General features: G+C 40.1%; 1 protein-coding gene across 2 annotated transcripts; it reads right to left on the bottom strand.

Moving 5' to 3' along the window:
* Positions 1-268: 268 nt before the first annotated feature.
* On the bottom strand, positions 269-20,344 carry tmem65 (transmembrane protein 65). Of its 2 annotated transcripts, XM_041903230.2 has the most exons (8): positions 19,113-20,344; positions 12,454-12,528; positions 8,434-8,478; positions 6,492-6,559; positions 5,968-6,022; positions 3,301-3,343; positions 1,909-2,014; positions 269-1,649 (listed from the first exon to the last, which is right to left on the bottom strand). In XM_041903230.2, the coding sequence occupies exons 1-8, from the start codon at positions 19,369-19,371 to the stop codon at positions 1,533-1,535; spliced, it is 768 nt and encodes a 255-aa protein (XP_041759164.1). In that variant the 5' UTR covers positions 19,372-20,344; the 3' UTR covers positions 269-1,532. The 2 variants fall into 2 exon arrangements, with proteins under 2 accessions (XP_041759164.1, XP_041759165.1); XM_041903231.2 differs by lacking the exon at positions 12,454-12,528 and having other exon boundaries at positions 19,113-20,339.
* Positions 20,345-21,261: the final 917 nt, after the last annotated feature.

Here is a 21,261-nt window from a genome sequence, read left to right as displayed (position 1 = left end):
GCTAAGAGAAGGATGGAGTGAGATCAAGATCAAACTGCAGAAATACTACTCACCCAGAACAGAACATTTCCATTGCTTTCAAACAAAACCATCAAAGCATTTATGTTACACCTTAGTGCCCATTTTCTTATCAGTCTGGTTGTGCTGCAATATGCCGTTTTTACAGCCAAGTACTTCGGTGACAAAAAACTGCATTTGGCAGTAATAGTTTAAATAATAAGGGTCATTATGAACATTCACCACAGTTCATGAGAAATACAGCAGTGTGTTGAGGGGAATTTCAGTTGAAGTACTGCATTTACTGTAATCCGAAAAGGCAAAACGGAAAAACGAACACCGATATTCATAGACAGAAAACAAAGAATATCCTTTCACACAATAAATGACTAGTTTGATTAAATCTATAAAAAATAAAAATAAATCTGATTTAGGCCACCATAAGCAAATGGTTGTCTATCAGTGAACAAACTAAATCTGTCCATAATATTGGCAACGGAATAATAGGTGCTGTAATTGCATTTTAAGAAACAGCGCGTGTGCAGTCTTACTCTATTGTTTAGCTCACTTCATGAACTTAATTTCTTTAAAATACAGCAGATTAACAGACTAACAATGACGTTCTTTCAAACATTAAGTTAAATACTTCTTCACAAAATAAAATCTATGTGCTTGTTTTTAAAAAGGTAATAAAGAGACATTTGGTTAGAGTGATGTGATGAAAATAAATTGAGGCACTTCTATGGTTTGGACTGTGAAAATTGGCTTTGCTAAAATAAATGTGAAAGCTAAGAGACATGGATCAACAGTTAGAATAATAGATAGGCAATTTAAGATTGACATGCTAGGAACCCAACGCATTACGCCTACTCAATTTAGTGTGCGTATAGTAGAGGTATGTTTGTAATTATGCATCTGAAAAACTGGGTTGGTAGTGCTAAAAAACAGCATTTGTCTTTTTCAAATCATAGCGTAATCGCTTTTTCCTTGTTGACAAAGTAAATCAATAAAGTTTGATGCATAATATACTGTACAGAAATTCCTCAACAAAAGACGCATCTAGTTCAACTCTTGTTGTTTCAATCAGAACACAAATAAAATGCCATCGAGGTAGCAGTTGGCATGTTCCTTTGTTTTATCTTTTGCCAAGATTGTGAAACATTGGTTTAAATTAATATCAAACTCATTTTCAACTCCTAGGCAAATTAATCTACGAAATCCATCCACGAAAATAACTTGCCATCAAATGCAACTACTTTGTAAGCCTAATGGCTCATAAACTTTTGGAAGATTATCTGGTAGCTCAGTTTGTAGAGCATGGCGCTTGCAACACCAGCATAGTGGGTTCGATTCCCGGGACCACCCGTATGTAAAATGTATGCACCCATGACTAAGTCACTTTGGATAAATTACATATATTATATTATATTATGAAATAGAGAAGAAAGGTTTTCAGAGTTAGAGATTAACTTAAAATCATGCTGATGATGCAGGTTGTATTTGACCCTGAGACCAGAAAGATAGTTCACATGCTGTTAAGAGTCTGTGGTGTTGGTTTGTGCTTCTTTTTTCTTGCTCTCATCATCATCCCCTAGGAATAACAGGGGGAACATTCCCAGAATGCATCCGATTGTGACTCCAATACCTTTTCCCTGCACACAACAGAAGAATAATACATGTCAAATGCGAAGTTCTCCACAGTTTGAGTTTTGTGCATGTTTCTCAAGTCAGGATTCTGCCTTATGCATCTTGCTATTAAGGTTATCATAAATCTTTGAACATGGATAGCTAGTAAACCAGCCATCCTCTAAATAGCTCAACCTTATAGGGCCAGTTTCTCATAACCAGTTAAAGATTTTTAGTCCAGGAGTAGACCAGCCCATAAAGATAATCATTTCTAAAATCACTCACCATGTGGGAGCTAACCCTGGTCTGCCACATGTCAGCCTGCTTGGGGGTCAGGTCAGGAACCTGCATCCCTAGCCTGGAGGCTAGGACCTCCACGTATCCGGCAAGACTGCCCACAGACGAACAATATAAGAAACGCAGCTATGGTAGTCATGTAACATGTGTATTACCATTCCATTTCAAGAAAAATCACAATCATACAGTATGTGGACACCCCTTCAAATTAGTGGATTCGGATATTTCACCAACACCCATTGCTGACAGGTGTATTAAAAATCGATCACACAGCCATGCAATCTCCATAGACAAACATTGACTTTGAACGTGGCACCGTCATAGGATGCCACCTTTCCAGTCAGTTCATAACATTTCTGCCCTGCTAGAGCTGCCCCAGTCAGTCAAATGTAACTGCTGTTATTGTGAAGCGAAAAGTCTAGGAGCAACAACGGCTCAGCCGCGAAGTGGTAGGCCGCACAAGCTCACAGAATGGGACCGCTGAGTGCTGAAGCGCGTAAAAATCGTCTGTCCTCGGTTGCAACATTCACTACCAAGTTCCAAACTGCTTCTGAAATGCCAAGCATCAGCTGGAGTGGTGTAAAGCTTGCTGCCATTGGATTCTGGAGCAGTGGGTACGCGTTCTCTGGAGTGATGAATCACGCTTCACCATCTGGCAGTCCGACAGATGAATCTGGGTTTGGCGGATGCCTGAATGCATAGTGCCAACTGTAAAGTTTGGTGGAGGAGGAATAATGGTCTGGGGCTGTTTGTCATGGTTCGGGCTAGGCCCCTTAGTTCCAGTGAAGGGAAATATTAATGCTACAGCATGCAATGACATTCTAAACGATTCTGTGCTTCCAACTTTGTGGCAACAGTTTGGGGAAGGCCCTTTCCTATTTCAGCATGACAGTGCCCCTTTGCTCAAACCATACAGAAATGGTTTGTCGAGATCGGTTTGGAAGAACTTGACTGGCCTGCACTGAGCCCTGACCTCAACCCCATCGATCACCTTTGGGAGGAATTGAAACGGCGACTGCGGCCAGGCCTAATCGCCCAACATCAGTGCCCAACATCAGTGCCCAACCTCACTAATGCTTGTGGCTGAATGGAAGCAAGTCCCTGCAGCAATGTTCCAACATCTAGTGGAAAGCCTTCCCAGAAGAGTGGAGGCTGTTATAGCAGCAAAGGGGGGACCAACTCCATATTAATGCCTATGATTTTGGAATGAGATGTTCGACGGGCAGGTGTCCACATACTTTTGGTCATGTAGAGTATGTCAAAATCATACCTGTCTACACAGTAACTTGTGACCCCCACCACTGATATACTTGCAAGGCTTTGAGAGTTCTATCACAGACTAAATATTACACATCATGGAGGAGTGGTTGGTCCTCTTACCCAAGTCCAGCCAGGTCTGACACTAGGTTCCCAAGAGCTGCAGCTGTAACAGAAGAGGAATATGAGATTTTACGCATAGTCTCTAAACCAAACGATTCTCGAAATCAGTTCATTTTTCAATACAATATAACTGCTCCTGTTCTCCTGTTCTTTGTTTAAACATGTAAACCATGCTGAGCCACATTGATTCCTTTTTCAAACGTTCAAAAGGTCAGCCACTGTCTCTACAGTTTGCAATCAGATCAGTGTACTGAATTGCATTATCACGTCATTTCATTAGCATCAGTGAGCTCTCAGCAGTCAGCCAAAATATGAACCAGGTCCAAGGAACTGCTTAGATCCAACTGCTATAAACCCTGAAAGCATCATGAAAACACTACTTGTGCATCACACTGGGATGAGTAGCGACCGTAAATTGTACTGTAGTGTGGATGTATGGTGGCACTATTTAATAGCACTTGGTAAATCTTGGATGTATATTAATATGTGCCAGCATTAGACAGCACTGACTATGAGGATTGGAATTGGCAAGCATCTATATGTTCTTGTATTCAATGATCAAACTGTTATTCCTTGGACAGTGGTGATATTTCAAAAGTGATCCCCAAGGCACTATAATGGTCCAGGGATTCTGTTCCACATACTAGTGTTGGGGGGAAAAAAATGTATACAATTACATATCGGAATATCATTTTTTAAGATATATCGCATAAGAAATATTATTTTTGCGCTCGTTTTCTGTACCTGCACCAAAATTCCAGTATTTTCCCTTCATAGCTTGTTCACATTCTTTTTTAAAAGGTGCAATATGCAGAAATCACTCCACCATTTCCTGGTTGCTACATTTAAAAAATACTTTGCCTAATTTCAGTTTAGTGTAGAGAATCATTGTACCATTTAAACCACTGTGAATTCTCTTCAATACCCACAAATATTGTATTTTCAGCTGGTGTACAAAACCGAAATAAAAGCTTTGTGGGTTCGTTTCCCACGGGGGGCCAGTATGAAAATGTATGCACTCACTAACTGTAAGTCGCTCTGGATAAGAGCGTCTGCTAAATGACTAAAATGTAAAATGTAAAAGATGCAAAAACAAAACTTAACAGGAAGCATAGAAAGAGCACACATAGAACATATCTACCTCTTCTTAGACTTGATTTCGATGCGAATGACAGATCTATAACTCACATTTCTATGTGAATTTGGCCAGGTCGACCAAAAATGTACACATTGCAGCTTTAAATAGCTGCAAAATTTCCATGACTGATCAAAATATTTCCATGACTGATCAAATTTGTTTGGAACATCCAATCGCAATCACAGTATCAAATCACAATACATATAGAATCGCAATACATATCGTATCGGCACCTAAGTATCGTGATAATATCGTATCGTGAGGTCCCTGGCAATTCCCAGCCCTAGTTGCATCCCTACATGGCTTTTGTAGAAAGAAAGCTTCAGTGTACCAAAAAGTATTTTCGGGAGCATTAACAGTAAGTATGTGAGTATCTCTAACCAACCAGAAGCCTTGCCAAAGCAGTTGTTTGGGACTGAGAAGATGTGCTCAGTGGCCAATCAATTAAACCAGATTAAATTTGCACTACTAATTCCTACACGAGAGAAACGTATATCTACTCTAAACAAAAGTATATAGCCTAAACAAAACCATCCCACAATTCTTGGGAGTGGCTTTGTCTAATGTGAATAGCTGCTGTAACCATCAATGGAACAAGCAGGGCTCAAATAGATAAAGTATGTCAGTTGAAGACCTTCTTAAAATCAGGGACAGAAGCCTACATGCTTCCAAAAACATAGCCTACAAAATCCATCAGGCCCCATAGTGAGGGTAAAATGACTGCTATCTACTGTCACAGTGGGATTCAGGATGAGTAATACACAAGACGGTAACAGATACAAAAATGTACCATCATCACTGTCAAGACTGGATGATAACCCAATATGTACTTTTGGTTTAGCTCCGAAATAAGGACGAATATGCTGTATCTTTTGATGTGACCTCCAGAGCAGCAGTTAATCTACCCCATTGGGTAGAGGCTGGCTAGACTTTTGTTATATTGCAAAAGATTTGACCCCTGTAAGGTTATGTTGAGAATCAAATCAAAAGGTGTAGACCAGGGTTCTTCAATTCCGGTCCTGGAGGGCCGAAACACCTCTGTTTTTCATCCTCTCCTTCTAATCAGGGGCTAATTCGGACCTGTGACACCAGGTGAGTGCAATTAACTACCAGGTAGAATGAAAAAACAGAAGTGTTTCGGCCCTCCAGGACCGGAATTGAAGAACCCTGGTGTAGACCGTACAGTGAAATGCTTATTTACAAGCCCTTAACCAACAATGCAGTTTTAAGAAAAATAAGTGTTAATTAAAAAATAGATAAGTAAAAAATAATTAAAGAGCAGCAGTAAAATAAAATAACAGTAGGGAGGCTATATACAGGGGGTACCGGTACAGAGTTAATGTGCAGGGGCACAGGTTAGTCGAGGTAATATGTACATGTGGGTAGAGTTAAAGTGACTATGTATAGATAATAAACAGAGAGTAGCAGCAGCGTAAAAGACAATGCAATAGAGAAGTATTCTGACCAATGTTTATTGAGGGAGCTACTGCTAAATTTGAACATTTCAGATCACAATTGAACAGTCTTACCTGCCATGGTCGATAATCCAAAGGTGACACCTATAGACAACTCAATCTGGGTTCCCTAAAAGTCAAAAGCAGAAATATTACGTGGACATTTGTTTCTTGGTGTGCTAGCAATCATGTTGACTTTCCCACCCACATTTTTTCGCAATACTCCCTTTCATCCTCACAGTGGCAGTGTCCGAATACCCATACTAGTGTACTACATACTTAAACTGCATACTCATTTCGGCGTTTGATCTAATAGAATTCACTCGTCTCTTCCGACTCACGTGTCTGCCAACAGCTGATAATTAGATAAATTGACTCGCTGTACCAAAATGAACTAATGGCGGGAGTCAACGCAATCACTATTTTCGAATAGTACTATAACTATTTTTTTGCATAATATGTAGTACGCGTACGGGTATTCGGACACAGCCAGTATCTAATGAGAACAATGTGAAATACAAAATACATTTTTTAAATGCTAGTTCAAACAGGTATGAATACAGGTACATTTAACCACCTGAAAAAGTCAAACCACTTACTGCTGCAATCATGATGGCATTGTCCAAGAAGCCAAAACCAATGAAGGGGATGGCATTGTGTAGAAGCACTGCAAAGATGGTAGACCAATAAAAACAAACATTTTCTTATAATTTGCTGCTAAGATCAACTTGTCCTGGGAGTTAGGTCTCCGCACGTGAATAGAAATGTTCCCATTGAGTGATGGAAGTGACTGGCAGCAGAACACACCTGTCACTAAGTGACTCACACATGCTTGTTTGTGCCTGTGTGTACTGTATGTTTAAGGGGGCAGTGTCCTACTGACATTGAGGAAAAACCAAATGTATTTAGTGCCAGACAGCTTGGTAAAATACTATAGCTCAGCACTGCTTGAAAGCTGACAGTGACAGCTTGCAGTAATTTTTCAACGGCTGACATGAACATTTCCCCTCATTATACAGACTTTCTAATATACACTACCGTTCAAAAGTTTGGGTTCACTTAGAAATGTCCTTGTTTTCTAAAGAAAAGCAATTTTTTTGTCCATTAAAATAACATAAAATTGATCAGAAATACAGTGTAGACCAGGGTTCTTCAATTCCAGTCCTGGAGGGCCGTAGTTAATTGCACTCACCTGGTGTCCCAGGTCTGAATTAGCCCCTGATTAGAAGGAGAGGATGAAAAACAGAGGTGTTTCGGCCCTCCAGGACCGGAATTGAAGAACCCTGGTGTAGATATTGTTCATGTTGTAAATGGCTATTGTAGCTGGAAACAGCAGATTTTTAATGGAATATCTACATAGGCGTACAGAGGCCCATTATCAGCAACCATCAGTCCTGTGTTCCAATGGCACGTTGTGTTTGCTAATCCAAGTTGATCATTTTAAAAGGCTAATTGATCATTAGAAAACCCTTTTGCAATTATGTTAGCGCAGCTGAAAACTGTTGTGCTGATTAAAGCAGCAATAAAACTGGCCTTCTTGAGACTAGTTGAGTATCTGGAGCATCAGCAATTGTGGGTTCGATTACAGGCTCAAAATGGCCAGAAACAAATAACTTTCTTCTGAAACTCGTCGGTCTATTCTTGTTCTGAGAAATTGCCAAGAAACTGAAGATCTTGTACAACGCTGTGTACTACTCCCTTCACAGAACAGCGCAAACTGGCTCTAACCAGAATAGAAAGAGGAGTGGGAGGCCCCGGTGCACAACTGAGCAAGAGGACAAATACATTAGTGTCTAGTTTGAGAAACAGACTCCTCACAGGTCCTCAACTGGCAGCTTCATTAAATAGTACCCGCAAAACACCAGTCTCAATGTCAACAGTGAAGAGGCGACTCCGGGATGCTGACCTTCTAGGCAGAGTTGCAAAGAAAAAGCCATATCTCAGACTGGCCAATAAAAATAAAAGATGAAGATGGGAAGTCTGAGATATGGCTTTTTCTTTGCAACTCTGCCTAGAAAGTCAGCATCCTGGAGTCATCTCTTCAATGATCAATTAGACTTTTAAAATGATCAACTTGGATTAGCAAACACAACGTGCCATTGGAACACAGGACTGATGGTTGCTGATAATGGGCCTCTGTACGCCTATGTAGATATTCAAAAAAAAAATAAAAAAAATCAGCCATTTCCAGCTACAATAGCCATTTACAACATTAACAATGTCTACACTGTATTTCTGATGAATTTGATGTTATTTTAATGGACAAAATAATTGCTTTTCTTTGGAAAACAAGGACATTTGTAAGTGACCCCAAACTTTTGAACGGTAGTGTATATTTTTCATTTACATTAAGAGAAATAGCTGCTGGGAAACTAAAGCTGATATGCCCATAATTCGTTCAGAGAGACTCTTTTCAAAGGGGTATAATGTGACTACGGAAGCATAGACCCTTATGATCCAACTGAGAAAACTTTTGAACTATAAATATCTCTATGGTATAAAGAAAATTACATTCATAATTTGAGAGAGCTTTTATCTTACCGTATTTGATCTGAGCTCGAGTAAGCGGTGAAGTCTCTTGAGTCTCTGAAAGATAAGATCAAAAGCATAAAAATTATGTGCACTGGGGTAGAACTTTCAGATCCTAGTCAACCCTCATGCTTTCTCTCCCAAAAAGCTGGGCACAGAGGTGTAAACTGCAAAGTGTTGAGCACAAATATTAACATGTTGACTGTATAATGCAGACTATTCAATAGTAATGTGAGAAACATAAATTGTTGGTAGGATATTCATTGAGAACTAAGGGGCATGTTCCAAGTGAATGTGTTCCCTGTTTTTTTATTTATGTAGTAGTAGTAGTAGTAGTAGTAGTAGTATTATTATTATTATTTATTTATTTATTTTATTTTTTGGGGGGGGGTCCAGGCAGTGGCCAGGTGCATCCTGGGTGATTTATGGAAGAAAATCCCTTTAGCCCCAACTGGGTCCTTCATTTACACTTCAGTAAAAAAAAAACACAAACCCCAGTGCTAAACAGATTCACACCTCTAATATGAATGCCGTTTGGAAAGGTCAAGGACGCTACCTTTAGACAGAGGGGCTGGGGTGCTATTTCTGGAAAGGGAAACCCAAGACTAAGGTGAGGTGACCCCCAGCTGATGAAGTTACTTTAAATGGGAATGGAAATACTATTTTGACTGTCATGGAATACTAATTAATCACAACAGCAGGTCAATCTGCTCATGAGTATATATCCCAAAACTTCTAGATGACAAAATGGATATCTGTGCAATCTGCAGCCAGTAGATTTTAGACAAGATGTTAAATGATAAATAGCATAAGGCTACATATTTGTCATCTGCCACTCCAATGTCCTTGACTTCATTAATTTCAGAATAATTGGTGAGACCTAGCCTGCATAATTTTAGAGCCATATCAACCCCTCCCGCTATATTACCTTTCTAAACAACAACTGTCACAGCAGGCAGCAGCGCTGATGAGTCATTTCCCTCTGAGGTTAGCTGGAACGGTGCATGTGAAACTGCCTATTACAGAACTGTCTGTGGCAATCGTCACCACCATCTGCCCGCTGTCACAGTTCTGAGGAATTGGCACTCTCCCCAACACAACAGAAAGGCTTAACAGGGGAAGTGTAGGACTCCCTGCTGCTAGGACAGAATTGGAGAGATGTGTTAGTCTTTAGTCTGCTATTCCTTTGAGGGCCAATTTATTCTCCATAATTCAAGTAGTGGATGTAAATATCTCCCATATTAAATTGGAGAGGAAATATGTGCCAATATGCTTTGTTTACCAGTGAAAATGTTAGGGCAGTGCACTCAGATTCCATATAGATTGTAAAATAACTACTACTGAAAATGTTCTATAATATAAAATAATATTGCTCAAACAACCTAAGGACCGTAGCAATACAAAAAGCAAATCAATGGCAACTTTTATAGCAACCACACAATAGGGTTGTCTGCAGCTTCTAGCTGCACTTTTTTTTAAATTATTAAAAATACTCAAATTTCAGTCAAATATTTTGAACCTTTAACGTACTAGCCATAATGGCTTTTGAGGGGGAAAACGGAAATTATTCAACACACCTCTATGACCTCTCTAACTTGTATTGGTATATTGGCATACAAAATGCATAGACATCAAACCGATATTGTGCCAAGTGCATAATCAATCATCCCTTTTTCATTATGATGCCTGGCACATAGTATTAGAGCCAATTCACACCTACTACACTTTTTGTAAAAATACCGTCGGCTACACATATTACAAAAAAAATAAAAAAGTGTACTTGCTACGTCTTGACTGCTACCGCCGGAGGTAGCACACGACACTCGCCCGACAGTTGCCCCCCTTGAAGCTGGGCAGTGTCCACAGAATTGTCTCATTGAGCCAACACTCATACAGTATAAATGGTAATAGCAGGGGAATGTTTTTGAAACAGCTGAAACGTAGACATCTTCCTAATATTTGAGTTTTTATTAGAAATTGCAGTAACAGCCTGCTGCATTCTGAAATTGTGCAGTAGCTGCCAGCTGCACTAAGCCACGTAAAACTATGGAAGCCCAATCCCACCACTAAAAATATGTAAAATGTAGATCATACAAATAGGATATGTTTTTTTATTTGTAAAATTGTGTGGTGATTTCAGAGATGGCACCACAGGTCCAAGAGTGGTGGGGGGGAAATTGTTTTCCTGGGGCCCAGAGTTTTTCCTGATCTGGTAGTGGGCTAACCTAACCAACTCCAGACCCGTATGACATAGTAATAAATCAACTGTAAAAAAGTTTTTATATGGGCTATGATGGGACCAGATTATTTTTCTAAAATCAGGTCATATTGTTAAAAAAATATTTTTTGAGAAAAACACCTGGCCCTAGGGAATATGAAAACATTAAAACCCTTTGTCTGTGTAAAGACAACTGCAATTGGACAATAAAATGAACAGGGCTGAGCTCTATGTATGCAGGGTGGCATCGTGTAGGCCTTTGCATCTGTAAATAAAATGACACTGTACGAGTATGTCATCACTAGTGTTGATTGATTAATTCCCGTCAATAATTCTGGATTGAAAAGGCCTAAGTAGCCTAGCCACCCGAAGTTTGAATATAAACTAAATTTGATCACATTCTCACAGAAAACAAATAAATGGGCCTATTTTAGGCTATAATAACACGACGTTACGTTTCCCCTAGCCAGGCCCAGATGTGATCAGAACGCATAGGCTTCTCTAGGCTACCTGCAGCTGTGGTTGTTATCAGTAAGCTACAGTTGCTCAGACTAAAGCACAGATTAATTGTGCACATTGACAAATCATGAGGCAATTTATAAAAAATGTTTGGTGGCGGGCATGGGCTTCTATATAAAACAGCTTGTTGCAGTGAATTCACTTATACCCACGTTTTCAGTCGCAATTTGCTTTTAACACATGTAATAATTTGCATGATATTGATAAAAATTAAACCTGGTTTGTTGTAAAGTAGGCCTACTGTACTTTATATTCAAATGAGAGGTTTAATCGTTAATTTTAGATAGGCTAACATTACTTGATGAAGACATGCAGTTAGCAACTCTGCTTTTGTCTTGAGGCTAAAATGTAATGACTGTAGCCTACCAACAAGAAAATAAACCCTTTAAAGATGACTCTCCTGGGGATTTCAAGTTGAACACAGAGTAACATGGAACAAGGCAGCAGCATTGGATTTTCATGCATCATGCCAGCTGACAATGTGGCAACAGTCTGGACTAACTTGAGTAAGGTCAGTGTTTCCCCTATATTAATTTAGCAGTGGCGCACTGCTGCTGCTAAATCATTGCCGGAACAACAAAAACATTTCTGCAGAGACGAGCTTTCAAGATCAGAGTGACAAGTTACAACAACTTATATATCTTACTCAGATTCTCATCAGATCGTCCGAGAAACCTCCAAGGTAACTAGCAAGCGAGACCTTCTAATCCTGGAAGTGTAGCCAACCCAGAGATATTGTAGATAGAAGACTCATGCCCAAAAGCCTGTTTTCGCATGTGCAGCGCCATTGAGGACTTTCACCATTTTTAAGTAGTCACTGGGTGGGCCTTCTTATGGGTTAAGGAAGGATCACATAATTCCATCCAGGTCATCAGGAGGGATCAGCCAATGAATTATACTCATGAGCAAACGTTCCATAAATGCAGGTGGCAGTAAATCACCAACCTTGGCTTTATACCGGTTCAAACAACACACTCCAACTCATAGTAAGAAGAAAATGTACTCTCACAGACGCCATAATGGGACATATACAATGTTGCATCCTCTATCTCTATGAGCCAACCCTATTAATAGATGTACAGTATGTAATAATTGTTAGCTAAGCTACAGTAACATTACGCTAGCAAAACATTTTTGGGGTTAATATAGAATTGGCTGGTGATGTCATTGAGATAAAATGAAAAAAATAACAGGAAGACCCCCGCCCGTGTTCTTAGGGGAAACACTGAAGGTACTCAAAGCGGGCAAGGCAAATGTTGGCAGTCCGTCAGTGAGGAAAACACACATTGTTGTACCCTGTAACCCCACTTCTCCTTCAGGTGTCTCACTCTGGCCACCCAACTGGCTAGTGCAGCTGGACGCCTCAGAGTCTGGAGGGGCACACAAAGAGAAAAGTTGGGCATGGCTGGGTGTGTAAAGGTAGTTTCAGTGGGACTTTTATGGAAAAAGTGCTTCATCTACTGAGGGTTGAAGTACATTGTCACACTTCACCTACAGTTTAACTTACCTGACTGGGTGTGTCTTCTCAATGTAGACATTTAATAATAAGTTATGGGGTACGGTATGTACTTGATGTCAAAAGATAAAAGCCACCGCCACGTTCAAACAGTAAGAGAAAATGCTCCTCATAATGCATTGACATTGGATGGACAATTAAAGAAGATAAACACCTAGAAGGTCTACCTCGTGCACCGTCTACAATTTTACTATAAAATGAAACTATAATGAGCACCAGTGCAAAACATTAGGCTCTTCTCAGTCGCAACTGCACTCATTCACATGTAGAGTGAACACTTCTGGGAAAAGGGGGAGAATCTGAATTGCACGATGGTTGTCCATTTAAATGCATGACCAAGTAGGCATCAGGGCTAATAGTGCTTAAGCGGTTTCCTGGGTATTTACCAGAGGCTTGCAGAACAGAGACATGGTGGAGGGAGCCCATCTGTCAGAGGCCTGCTCCAAGAGAGACCAGCTGGCATTAGGGAGGGTCAGGAATGCGCTCTGGAAAAGGTCACTGTACTTCAAGCTCACATATTTCTCCCGGGGTTAAAGTTTTGATTTATTAGGATCCCCATTAGCCGACGCCAATGGCGACAGCTAGTCTTACTAGGGTCCGACACATTACAAAAAAGACATTACAGACAAAATAATTTACAATTTACATACATTTAAAAACATTAACATGTTGTGTGCGTGTGCGCATCTATGAGTTACACAAACATTTCAGTACAAACACACAACAAGTAGGTCACATGAGGAGAGGCGTTGTGCCGTGAGGTGTTGCTTTATTCGATTTTTTAAACCAGGTTTGCTGTTCACTTGTGCTATATAAGATGGAAGGGAGTTCCATGCACTCATGGCTCTGTATAGTACTGTATGTTTCCTTGAATTTGTTCTGGACCTGGGGACTGTGAAAAGACTCCTGGTGGCATGTCTGGTGGGGTAAGTGTGTGTGTCAGAGTTGTGTGTATGTTGACTATGCAAACAATTGGGAATTTCCAACACAATAATGTTTCTTATAAAAACAAGAAGTGACGCAGTCAGTCTTTCCTCAACTTTTAGCCAATGAAGAGCAAGACGTGCCGCTCTGTTCTGGGCCAGCTGCAGCTTAACTAGGTCTTTCTTTGCAGCACTTGACCATATGACTTGACAATCAAGATCAAATAAAACTAGAGCCTGCAAGACTTGCTTTGAGGAGTGTGGTGTCAAAAAGGCAGAGCATCTTTTTATTACGGACAGACCTCTCCCCATCTTTACAACCATTGAATCTATAGGTTTTGACCATGACAGTTTACAATCTAAGGTAACACCAAGCAATTTAGTCTCCTCAACTTGTTCAACAGCCACACCATTCATTACCAGATTCCGCTGAGGTCTAGAACTTAGGGAATGATCTGTACCAAATACAATGCTCTTAGTTTTAGAGAGGAGAGTAAATGTGTAGGACCATAAGAGGTTGTACTATTCACATAACCAGGATCCCAGCTATATGCTTAGGGACACAGTTTACCTCCAGTGATGGATCTACAATCAGTCAGTCCTAAGAGCATGCCATTCTAATAAAAGTGCATTTCATGGATTCAACATAAAGTCAAATGAGCAAGACCGGTGAGCTATTATCATAGCTGCATATAAGAGCCAAAACAGATCAGCTTAAACTTTGAGAGTCTAGAACTCTGTTTTATAAATGTATTGTTTTATCATGAATTAACACGGCGGGTCATATTAATATCAAATGGAGAGAAACATGTCCGCTACAAAAATAAAATCTGACTGGACATTTTGCGCTGCTTTGGTGAAAATCTTAGCTCTGTCTACATTGTTCTCTTGCATTCTCTAAATTGTTTATAACATAGTTATTGAAATAGGTTATTCAGGCTATAGCAAAGGAACAGGCCACTTGGCATTGCCCTGCTGTGGGCTGCACGGTCAGCTCTTTACTGCGTGGCACGATAGCGGTCAATCATCTTCGATATCCGATACTATCGTAATATCGCCCAACTCTACTGTACATTACTGCACAAGGATGAATGGAACAACAAGTCCCCACCAGGGAGTTACATGGTGTGGCAGTCATACATGAGCCATAGGCTACATTGTAAAGTCTGATTTAATCTCTGAAGTAGGTCTATTGCTAATTAATATGATGTGGCATACTTTGGAATGAGAAGACATTTAGCTGCAGAGACACCACAGTATATTATGGTACTCCAAATGCCTTCAGACACCACTGCAGCACCAAACACACAAAACGGCATAAGCATTTGGACAAGCACTGCATAGCTGCCATAACCTGCGAAAGTAACCAATAAATAACCATGTGGCCAATAAAATTTGATTTGATTTGATTAACCACCCCTTCCGCTTTACTTCCGTATCATGTCCCCTAATCTTTTGAATGGGCTTCACGATTGTATCAAAGACAATACAGTATGAAAATAGGCAGAAACTGCCGATGTCGTGGCGACGTTGACTAGCTAAGCTCATGTGCAGAAAAACGGTATTGCGCCGAACTGCACATGTGCAGGCCGTCAAATCAAAGGCAATCATTCGATGTAAAGTTGTTTTGGACGAAAATGAAAACGTGTCAGTTTATCACTTCCACAAGGTTTGATAAGTAACATCTTCAACTAGGCTACTTGAAAAGGTCCAATAAAGACATTTTTAATATCACATTTCTGGGTAACAATTAAGAACCTTACTGTGATTGTTTTTAAATAAAATGGTTAAAAATATAATTTTTTTAAATAGCTTCTTAGCAAAGAGTATTTTCTCAAGCAAGAATTTTGCTAGGACTGTCTAGGAGTGGTCTGAGTAGGGAGAGAAAAACCGAAAACGAGCTGTTGTTGGCAGAGAGAAACTCTTTGATATTGGTCTATTAACTAAATGTATCGCCTGGTGTTGTCACCAGGCCGCCAAAACTCCAGCTCACCAAAACAGGCTGAAATTTCAGGCGGTCTTTTCAAACAGCTTTTACACTAGAAGGGCATTATTTTCAATGTATTATTCCAACCTCAGTGTGGAAATATATATAAAACACAAGAAAATCACATTTTTGACTGCACTAGGCCTTTAAGACTGTCTCAAATCTAGGTTGTGCCTTTAGAAATAAGGAAGAATGTTTCACTTCTCTCATTGGACTTCTCAAACCCTAAACCCCGGCATGGTGTTTGTTCTGTTTCGCAAGCGTTCCTCGCAATGTTGTGCCTCTGGGTTTAGAAACTCTGATTCTATCATCAAATGCGTGAAAACGCATTTTATTTCATTTTATATACACATTACCAAAAGTATGTGGACACCTGCTCGTCAAACATCTCAGTCCAGAATCATGGGCATTAATATGGAGTTGGTCCCCCCTTCGCTGCTATAACAGCCTCCACTCTTCTAGGAAGGCTTTACACTAGATGTTGGAGCATTGCTGCAGGGACTTGCTTCCATTCAGCCACAAGAGCATTAGTGAGGTCGGGCACTGATGTTGGGCGATTAGGCCTGGCTCGCAGTCAGCGTTCCAATTCATCCCAAAGGTGTTAGACGGGGTTGAGGTCAGGGCTCTGTGCAGGCCAGTTAAGTTCTTCCACACCAATCTCGACAAACCATTTCTGTACGGACCTCGCTTTGTGCACCGGAGCGTTGTCATGCTGAAACAGGAAAGGGCCTTCCCCAAACTGTTGCCACAAAGTTAGAAGCACAGAATCGTCTAGAATGTCTATGTATGCTGTAGCATTAAGATTTCCCTTCACTGGAACTAAGGGGCCTGAACCATGAAAAACAGCCCCAGACCATTATTCCTCCTCCACCAAACTTTACAGTTAGCACTATGCATTGGGGCAGGTAGCGTTCTCCTGGCATACGCCAAACCCAGATTAGTCCGTAGGACTGCCAGCTGGTGAAGCGTGATTTATCACTTCAGAGAATGCGTTTCCACTGCTCCATAGTCCAATGGCAGTGAGCTTCACACCACTCTAGCTGACGCCTGGCATTGCACGGCCATGGAAACCCATTTTATGAAGCTCCCGACGAACAGTTATTGTGCTGACGTTGCTTCCAGAGGCAATTTGGAACTCGGTAGTGAGTGTTGCAACAGAGGACAGACGATTTTTAAGCGCTACGCGCTTCAGCACTAGGCGGTCCAGTTCTGTGAGCATGTGTGGTCTACCACTTCGCGGCTGAGCCGTTGTTGCTACTAGATGTTCTCACTTCACAAAAGCAGCACTTACAGTTGACCGGGGCAGCTCTAGCAGGGCAGAAATTTGACGAACTGACTTGTTGGAAAGGTGGCATCCTATGACAGTGCCACGTTGAAAGTCACTGAGCCCTTCAGTAAGGCCATTCTACTGCCAATGTTTGTCTATGGAGATTGCATGGCTGTGTGCTCGATTTTATACACATGTAAGCAACGGGTGTGGCTGAAATAGCTGAATCCAATAATTTGAAGGGGTGTCCACATACTTTTGTGTGTGTGTGTGTGTGTGTGTGCACACGCGTACACACACACTCAAAAGTTTGGACACACCTACTCATTCCAAGGCTTTTCTTTATTTTTACTAATTTCCACATTGTTGAATAATAGTGAAGACATCAAAACTATGAAATAACACACATGGAATCATGTAGTAACCAAAAAAGCGTTCAACAAATCAAAATATATTTTATATTTGAGATCCTTCAAATAGCCACCCTTTGCCTTGATGACAGCTTTGCACACTCTTGGCATTCTCTCAACCAGCTTCATGAGGTAGTCACCTGAAATGCATTTCAATTAACAGGTGTGCCTTCTTAAAAGTTAATTTGTGAAATGTATTTCCTTCTTAATGCATTTGAGCCAATCAGTTGTGTTGTGACAAGTTAGGGGGGTCTACAGAAGATAGCCCTATTTGGTAAAAGACCAAGTCCATATTATGGCAAGAACAGCTCAAATAAGCAAAGAGAAACGACAGTCGATCATTACTTTAAGACATGAAGGTCAGTCAATATGGACAATTTCAAGAACTTTTAATGTTTCTTCAAGTGCAGTCGCAAAAAACATCAAGCGCTATGATGAAACTGGTTCTCATGAGGACTGCCACAGGAATGGAAGACCCAGAGTTACCTCTGCTGTAGAGGATAAGTTCATTAGAGTTACAAGCCTCAGAAATTGCAGCCCAAATAAATGCTTCACAGAGTTCAAGTAACAGACACATATCAACATAAACTGTTCAGAGGGGACTGTGTGAATCAGGCCTTCATGGTCAAATTGCTGCAAAGAAACCACTACTAAAGGACACCAATAATAAGAAGAGACCTGCTTGGGACAACAAACACGAGCAATGGACATTAGACCTGTGGAAATGTGTCCTTTGGTCTGGAGTCCAAATTTGAGATTTTTGGTTCCAACCACCGTGTCTTTGTGAGACGCAGTGTGGGTGAACGGAAGATCTCTGCATGTGTATTTCCCACTGTAAAGCATGGAGGAGGAGGTGTTATGGTGTGGGGGTGCTTTGCTGGTGACACTGTCTGTGATTTATTTAGAATTCAAGGCACACTTAACCAGCATGGCTACCACAGCATTCTGCAGCGATACGCCATCCCATCTGGTTTGGGCATAGCGGGACTATAATTTGTTTTTCAACAGCCAACAAGTGCTCAGCATATGTTGGAACTCCTTCCAAGACTGTTGGAAAAGCATTCCAGGTGAAGCTGGTTGAGAGAATGCCAAGAGTGTGAAAAGCTGTCATCAAGGTAAAGGGTGGCTATTTGAAGAATCTCAAATATAAAATATATTTTGATTTGTTTAACACTTTTTTGGTTACTACATGATTCCATGTGTTATTTCATAGTGTTGATGTCTTCACTATTATTCTACAATGTAGAAAATAGTAAAAATAAAGAAAACCCTTGAATGAGTAGGTGTCCAAACTTTTGACTGGTAGTGTGTGTGTGATATATATATATATATATATACACATACACACAATTATATGCGTGTTTGTGTATGAATTTACTTCTGCCAGATGCCTTTTATTACGTTTTTGCACTTGAAGACCATTGCTGAGGGTCACTTTCACAGAATATCAGGAACTTCTTCAGTAAAAAACACATCCACACTTGTGCAGGTCAAACAAGTTTTAAAAAATGTAATTAATTAAATGGTAGCCTGTCAGTCGATTTGACAACGGCAATTAATTCATCCTCATAGAGACTATTAAAAATTGAAAAATAAAGATGACAAATGTATGACTGAAATGTTGCCCATAATATCCCAATAGATAAAAGTGGAGGATACTGTTCCTACCACGATAGCGACTAACTTTGGGTGGGAAGTTTCAACATTCCTGACACGACATTTGAATAGGAAAAACAAAGTCACCCTGCCTGCAGAAGGAGGGAGGGAGGGAATGTCAAGCATTATAAAATGGGAGAGGGGGCAGGTTACAGGAAACACAACTTGCTTGCAATATCTGTGTTTTTATCTTACCTTGAGCTATTGCTATGGATTCAAAGCTCTGCAGTTCTTTTAGCAAACATGTTCTTTCTTTGGGGTGAAGGCTGTAGATGAATTCTTTCGCTCTTTTTGGAGAATTCAGGGGTTCCCGCGGCTCGTTGCGTCCGAGCGTTCCCATCCAACAACTTTGCAAATGAGACACCTTCAAAACATTTCTGACCGTGACACTTTCCAGCACTGCTCTTGATGAGACCGTGGGCCGTAGAGCTATCTTAAGACAAATCTTGAACATTGTGGCAAAAGGGGGCAAATATGTTCGTACAAATAAAAAAAACTGGTGTATCAGAAAACTTTAAATAATAATTATGGGCACCAGTTTAACGCTCAACAGCACAGCCAACCAGATAATTCATTAAGTTAGCTAAGTAACCAAGGTCTTTGCTGTAGTAACGTTAGTAGCTAATATTGCAAGTGTTAATAGTAATAAGAGCTGTCAAAGTAGCCAAACGTCACCAGTCCGCTAGCAAGTAAAGCTAAGCTAGCTAAGTATTATTGTCAAGTTGCAATGTTACCTTGTAGCTAATGCCCAACATGTAACGTGAAAGTCCTCTCTCTTCTATTATTTGGGAAATACTAATTTTATGTAGCTAGCACTGCAGTCGGCACCTGTTACATTTCTGCATTAACACATTACTAAACATCTCTAGCAAGACATAGTAGTTCACGAAAGGAAAACACAGTAACGTTAGCTAGCTACTTGCACGAGACCAGACTCTGACATGCCTGCTAGTACTATTGTGGCGTTAGCGGGTCCACTCTTTCTTTTTGGCTTGAGAAATAAGCAATTTCATAGTAAAAGTCCGTGCAATTCCTCAGAGTCTTGATATGGACCAAAACAATTGAGCTCAACGTCATGAGCTGTCGTCGACTGGAAGCGTTCCTCGATTACTTCCACTTGCGACCAATGTAGTTTTTTTTCTCCCAAAGACAGTATGGTTTCTCCTCTCGTGTTCTTCCTCAATCTTCATTTACTATATTGAGCTGACATTTCACATATGATTTAGATGTATTCATCTACATTAATTATTCTTGATCCTAGCTACCCACGTCTCCGGAGATATGTTGTTCCAAGTTTGATCATAACTGAAATTCGCCCCGAGTACTAGTAGTAAACCACATTTTCCAAAATGCAACACAAAACGTATCCAATTCAAATTAAAGTAATTAGAAATATAAAATATACATTTTTCCAATGTACATAAATTCGGCTAAATGGACAATTAAACAACTAAGGAATCATCCCCTGCTGTCTGTTTGTAAAACAAAGTTACTAAAACGGCTGTTATGTTACCACCTTGTGGTTTAAAACAGGATGTGCTACTCAATTTATTTCGAAGCATTGTTACCACAGACCAGGGTTGCCAGGTTAAGTTACATTTCTAGGTAATGAGCACTCAAACCCGGCCCAAAAGGCCTGAAACTAGTCCTTTTTTTTGTTGCATTATTTATACAATAAACCCTTTTTCCATAACGTTATCGAGCCACTTAAGAAGGAATATCGTAGTAACTTGTAATGACATTAGAAGAAAAATTCGGTTTTCCTCAAAATAATAATTGTTGCTAGCTATGACATGACATAATAAAGGAATTTGAATATGTCGCAGGAGAAAATATAATTCACCCTTATTAAACTCGCCAGATCATCTTCCATCAAGACAGGGAATTGTTACTAGGATTAAATGTCAGGAATTGTGAAAAACTGAGTTTAAATGTATTTGGCTAAGGTGTGTGTAAACTTCCGACTTCAACTGTATATACAAAAAAACCGAGTTTAAATGTATTTGACTAAGGTGTGTGTAAACTTCCGACTTCAACTGTAGATACAATTTAGCCAAATACATTTAAACTCAGTTTTTCACAATTCCTGACATTTAATCCTAGTAACAATTCCCTGTCTTAGGTCAGTTAAGGTCACCACTTTATTTTAAGAATGTCAAATGTCAGAATAATGGTAGAGATAATTATTTATTTAAGCTTTTATTTCTTTCATCACATTCCCAGTGGGTCAGAAGTGTACATACACTCAATTAGTATTTGGTAGCATTGCCTTTAAATTGTTTAACTTGGGTCAAACGTTTCGGGTAGCCTTCCACAAGCTTCCCACAATAAGTTGGGTGAATGT

This window comes from Coregonus clupeaformis, chromosome 17 (genome assembly GCF_020615455.1).
Source record: "Coregonus clupeaformis isolate EN_2021a chromosome 17, ASM2061545v1, whole genome shotgun sequence".
NCBI lineage: Eukaryota > Metazoa > Chordata > Actinopteri > Salmoniformes > Salmonidae > Coregonus > Coregonus clupeaformis.
Note: the sequence above shows the minus strand (reverse complement) of the source record. Positions and strands in the feature narration are given on the sequence as shown.

Excerpts from the sequence above, each read along its gene's own strand:
- tmem65 (XM_041903230.2), bottom strand. The coding sequence starts at position 19,371 with ATGTTCAAGATTTGTCTTAAGATAGCTCTACGGCCCACGGTCTCATCA. Across the intron at positions 6,560-8,433 it reads TCGAGCTCAGATCAAATACG|TGCTTCTACACAATGCCATC; the intron begins GTAAGATAAAAG and ends CCATCTTTGCAG. Across the intron at positions 6,023-6,491 it reads ATGCCATCATGATTGCAGCA|GGAACCCAGATTGAGTTGTC; the intron begins GTAAGTGGTTTG and ends TTTGACTTTTAG.